This window comes from Sardina pilchardus, chromosome 19 (assembly GCF_963854185.1).
Source record: "Sardina pilchardus chromosome 19, fSarPil1.1, whole genome shotgun sequence".
In the NCBI taxonomy this organism is placed as follows: Eukaryota; Metazoa; Chordata; class Actinopteri; order Clupeiformes; family Clupeidae; genus Sardina; species Sardina pilchardus.
Window position 1 is genome coordinate 18,465,070 of NC_085012.1, and position 2,500 is coordinate 18,467,569.

The window sequence follows — 2,500 nt, forward strand, 5'->3', positions numbered from 1 at the left end:
GAGGGTCTCCACACCCCTCATCCCTCCTCCTCCTCTTCCTCCTCCCCTCACCTCCCTCTTCTCCTCCTCCTCCCCCTCTCCCCCTCCCTCCCCCACCTGTCACCTGTGACCGCCGACTACCTGCCGACTACCTGCTCTCGTCTCCTGGGCGCTGCTACTCTGTCGCTTTCACGATCACCTTTTCTTTCTTCGTTTCTTTTCCTCCGCCCTTTCTCTCTTTTTCTCCGTGGACTTCAAGTCGGTCGAGACTTTGACCTCAGCGTTCGCCAAATGCTTACAAGGAACTGCCTGTTGCTGTTCCTTTGGCTTTACTGCGAGCAGGGCTCCCCCTCCCCCATCCACTCGCCCCCCCAGCCCCAAGGCAGGGTGGGCAAGGAGCGGCCGCGCCACCTGGTCAGCGGGCAGCTGGGGGGGCGTCATGGGGGGGCCGCCGCCGCCGCCGCCGCCGGGTTCCAGAGGGTCAAGAGAGGATGGGTGTGGAACCAGTTCTTCGTGCTGGAGGAGTACATGGGCTCGGAACCGCAGTACGTGGGGAAGGTAAGAACAGTGCAGTGCACACACACACACACACACACACACACACACACACACACACACACACACACACAGGGTGTACGCACACACACACACACACACACACACACACGGTGTACGCACACACACACACACACACACACACACACACACACACACACACACACAGACATACACACACAGGCAAAGCATCCCCACAGGCACAGACATAAACTCAACATTTATAATATATTTCCAAGAAATAGACATAAACACACCCACATCTCCTTAGGCGTACAAACACACACCAAAACACATACATAGACAAAAATTCACACACACACACACACACACATTTACAGTCACCCACCCACACACACATACACACATACAATCACACACTTACAGCGAGCAAAATACGAAATGTATGCAAAGTCACTCCTAGCAGATTCTCTGAGATTACGACATGACGGCTGCGAAACATAAGCTTTGGACGGCAGATATTAAATGGGCTGATGAGATGCAGGGTGGGCGTCCTACTTTACGTCAGAGAGGTGAACGGGTGCACAGAGACAGAGAAGGACAAGATTATGCACAAACACTGTCCTGAGTAAAGGCCTTGGCAACATATGCTGAGGTCAATAAACACATGCATGTAAATAAGTCGGAATAGCAATGATGTCAGAAGGAGGCGGAATGAGCGAGTGGGAGGATGACGGAGGGATAAAAGACAGAGAGAGGAGAAAGAGAGAGAGAGAGAGAGAGAGAGAGAGAGAGAGAGAAGAAGAGAAAGAGGTTCTGACTACATAAAGATTGCGGTGACAAATAAAACCCAGGGTGATAGAGCAGTGACGAGTGCCGCTGTTATCAGCTGGGCATCACCCCCAGTGGTCCAGTCACCCCCTTCACTGACGTGTCCCTTGGCACGGGCGTCGCTCCGGCCCTAATCTCATATCTGGTGTCTTTGAGAAATGTCATTTTTTATGAGTGCTGTACAATATTAATAGTGCCAGGGCACCGCGAGTCAAATCAATACTCCCCACCATCCTGCCTTCCTTGGGCTTTGTGCCCAAGCTGGAGTATCGACCCATTATTATCATAGAGCGGAGGTGTGAAGGGGTGTGTGTGTGTGTGTGTGTGAGCATGTGTGTGTGTGTGTGTGTGTGAGGGTAGTGTGTGTGTGTGTGTGTGTGTGTGTGTGAGGGTAGTGTGTGTGTGTATGTGTGTGTGTGTGTATGTGTGTGTGTGTGTGTGTGTGTGTGTGTGTGTGTTGTGGTGGTGGGGAGAGGGGTTCAGATGTGCCCTTGCAGAAGTAAATTTGGGAGTCAGGCCTCCGTCGGCCCCTAAAATAAGCCCATAGATCAGGTGGAGGGGAGGCGTTGGCACTAATAGCTGGCAGAGAGGCACGGTCCCGTCGCCAGCGGCCTGATTCACCACACCGCTGGCACATCCATAATGCAACGCACCGTGCGCCCACACTATGCCCTCTATCTTTAGTCCTCAGTCATGCCATCCTGCACCCCCACCCTCTGTCTCTCTCTATCTATATATAGATATATAGATATCTATTTAGCTGTCTTGTTATTGTCATTCTTCATATTAACAGTGCTTCTGTCACTCACTGCTTGTATTTTTGTTCTACCAATTTTTGCTCAGAAAATTAAAAACAACACTTGACATACTGTGACATACTGTAATGCAATAATGATTGCATTGATGAAATAAGGATGTAAGAAACGAGGGATGAAATTCATTTTACGGTAAAAAGGAACTTAGTTCACACTCGTATGCTTCTTTAAGCCGTTACCCCTAGTGTAGTGCAGTGTGCCAAACCCATGTTCACTGGGCTCTGGAACTATTCCATTGGACCACCAGTTCCATAGTGAATAAGTGTCAGCCCACATTTCACAGAGATCGGTTCCACTAATTGCTAATACAACAAATGGCGATATCACCCAAATGCAGCTATAACGAAGTAGACAGGGAC

At 50.2% G+C, this 2,500-nt stretch overlaps 1 protein-coding gene across 1 annotated transcript in view; it reads left to right on the top strand.

Moving 5' to 3' along the window:
- The first annotated feature begins 270 nt into the window (after positions 1-270).
- Positions 271-2,500, top strand: part of LOC134065858 (cadherin-12-like) — an 88,107-nt gene continuing 85,877 nt past the window's right edge. Inside the window, exon 1 of the mRNA XM_062520950.1 lies at positions 271-537. Coding sequence (XP_062376934.1) covers positions 271-537 — 267 coding nt within the window. The remainder of the gene's footprint in view (positions 538-2,500) is intronic.